This window comes from Sinocyclocheilus anshuiensis, unplaced genomic scaffold, assembly GCF_001515605.1.
Source record: "Sinocyclocheilus anshuiensis isolate Anshui unplaced genomic scaffold, SAMN03320099.WGS_v1.1 scaffold813, whole genome shotgun sequence".
Classification (NCBI taxonomy): Eukaryota; Metazoa; Chordata; class Actinopteri; order Cypriniformes; family Cyprinidae; genus Sinocyclocheilus; species Sinocyclocheilus anshuiensis.
Genome location: NW_015540942.1, coordinates 901,322 through 904,136, shown reverse-complemented (window position 1 = coordinate 904,136; position 2,815 = coordinate 901,322). Strand labels below are relative to the sequence as shown.

The 2,815-nt window shown below is 39.6% G+C and overlaps 1 protein-coding gene across 1 annotated transcript in view; it reads right to left on the bottom strand.

Annotated features, from left to right (window-relative positions):
- Window positions 1-2,815, bottom strand: part of LOC107689683 (voltage-dependent P/Q-type calcium channel subunit alpha-1A-like) — a 123,098-nt gene that overhangs the window by 77,093 nt on the left and 43,190 nt on the right. Inside the window, exon 8 of the mRNA XM_016487803.1 lies at window positions 1,677-1,780. Within this exon, the coding sequence (XP_016343289.1) occupies window positions 1,677-1,780 (104 nt within the window). The remainder of the gene's footprint in view (window positions 1-1,676; window positions 1,781-2,815) is intronic.

Genomic DNA, 2,815 nt, shown 5'->3' with positions numbered 1-2,815 from the left:
TAAAAAAAATTAGCCAATCACCATCGAGTGTTCACTTTCAGCGCTGAGGAGTGTTGAGAAAAGAACCCTCGCAAGGGAGGCTAGCCACCCTTCTGGTATATCAACCAATCATCACAGAGACGTAAATTACGTGATATTAGTTTGAACGTCTTCCGCTGCGCTGATAATGTACCAAGTACTTATAATGATTAGTGATATTGAATATTTGATTGCCAACAGATTTACCAAGCTGTCATTCAAACAGTATATATACAAATTTAGGGAAAACAGCCTAAGCTGGATATAGGCTACAGCAGTCGGCTTAATTAAATGGCACAGACACAGACTTTTAAGAAGGGATGGATGTTTGCTTCAAGTGATAGGCCAGGTAAGTGAAATTATATTATCTTGCTGTATGTATGTCCTTTTCTTTACGTTTTCTGACCAGAAGCAACCAAAAAGCCATTTTAAAGTGGTTAAGCAAATAATAATAATAATAATAATAATAATCGGCAGGGATCCCAGACCAATACAATTAGTGTGCCTCCTCTATTTTAAAACCCACGAGCCGCCACTGCAAATTAATAAGATGGGAACTAATTCTATTACACCTATTTTTTCTTCTGCGTGTCAAACGTGAGACTCCGTAATTAACATAAGATATTTAGGCATAATTCTAAGCATTTTCAGCTTTGGATGTCAATATTTTTGAGGGAATTTTAATAAAGAATGTGCAAAATAAATTAAATTCACTGATTTTATGTACATCTAATTAATTAACGTATATTAAACAATGTCTGAGATAACGCTAAAAATCTGGGATTCAAAATGTAATATAAATCTGAAAATAAACGTTTAAATTTCAAAAACTTCAAAACAAAAAAAAAGACAAAATGATTCTAAAATGATTGAAATATTCTACACTAATTCACTAATAAAATAAGAAAATTTGTGACACTGACATGTGAACTTTTTTGTACAAAAGATCATATTTCTTTCCACAGAATCACAATATGCTGTTCACTCAGTTCCCTTTCAGTCGGTCACTCTCGACGTCATGTCGGATGACTGACGAATTGGGACCTCGCTTAGAGAGACCAATCTACTTCGAGTGTAAACTAAACGAGCCAATGCACATTGGCATGCGATTATTGCATCCAGCTGCTGCTGATCACAGCGTGAGTATAAGTAGGCAGCAGGAAGCGAAAAGCTGAATATGCGTTGCATCTGCTGCCTACTTATACTCACGCTGTGATCAGCAGCAGCTGGATGCAATAATCGCATGCCAATGTGCATTGGCTCGTTTAGTTTACACTCGAAGTAGATTGGTCTCTCTAAGCGAGGTCCCAATTCGTCGTTCATCCGACGTGACGTCTCCGTTCCCTCCTTCAGGGAACGAGGGTTACCATACGTAACTGAGACGTTTTTCTGCTGATGATATAATAAAAAAAAATATAAGGGAAAAAAGTATAATTGTAACTGTAAAATATTTTTAATCTAAAGTAATTTTCATTTGTGGTACACTAGATATCACACAATACACAATACATTTTTAAAACATAGTATCCACAAACTGTATATTTTCACATATAATCCACAAAACTATCAAATCAGACAATGCACCAAGACTGTAGACCTGAAAAAATGGCAGAGCTGAATTTGAGAAGAGCTCCCACTCTCTGAGAGATGTTTCTCACCCTGACAGCACACCCAGCACAAGATTGAGCATGAAGAAGGAGCCGATGATGATGAGGGGGATGAAGTACATCCAGTTCCATGCACTCCCTGAAGCATCATTGCTCTGTAACAGCATAAAACAGCCCAGTCAGTACCATGAGGCACACATCCAAACATTTTTTTCCTCTCTCCAGCTGAGAGTACAGTTTGTTCATCTGGTTTTCTTTGTGTTTGTCTTCTCAAGACTCTCCACAGCTCACTTCCAGTTGCATCAAGTAGATAGACTTCAGATTGTTTGCTGTTTTTATTTGGTATTTTTTATAAGGTGATGGGAAATTTGACCCCACTAACAGAGGATGAGAACATCTATGACAGAACCGTGGCAGATCCTAGGACACCACGTACCATGCGACGTGCAACCTGAGAATGGCAACCATCTGGCTGGGGCTGCTTCATCTGTGGTACACACAGCTGGGTGCTCGGCACCGCTGCACCCTGTCACTGCAGAGAGGAACAAATGGGCAGCCATCTTGTGTGGCATTGCTCCACTGGCTGCCTCTAGGGAAGAAACCCAGGCTACAAATGCCCAGATCGAAACAGCCCACAAGTGTTGCTTTAGAAAAAATGCAGATGATGTTACAATCTCTGCACATTTTGGTATTTAAGCATTTCAAGAGGACACACTTTGTTTCAAAGGGATAGCTCACCCAAAAATGAAAACTGTGTCATCATTTACTTATATTCATGCCATTCAAAACCTGTATTGACATTCTTTCTTCCATGGAATGCAAAAGATGTTTAGCAGAATGTCCAGGATACTCTCTTCCATAGTGAAAGTGGATGAGGAACAAGGGTTGTCAAGCTCAAAAGGACACAAAAAGCACCATTAAAAAATCATAAAAGTAGGCCATATGGCGTGTGCATTAGGGCTGCACGATAAATCGCATGCAATATTTAACGCGCATCTTGTCAGTAAAGCCGGTTCTGTAATCAGCGGTAAATCTCCATCACGTGCGGGCTTTCACATGGAGCAGCATTAACTAAACAGAGCCGTTGTTCACTGACAAGCTGCGCAAAACATGCGCAAAATATGATCGTGGTTTTACGCAGCTTGTCAGTGAACAACGTCTCTGTGTAGTAAATGCTGCTCCGAGTGAAC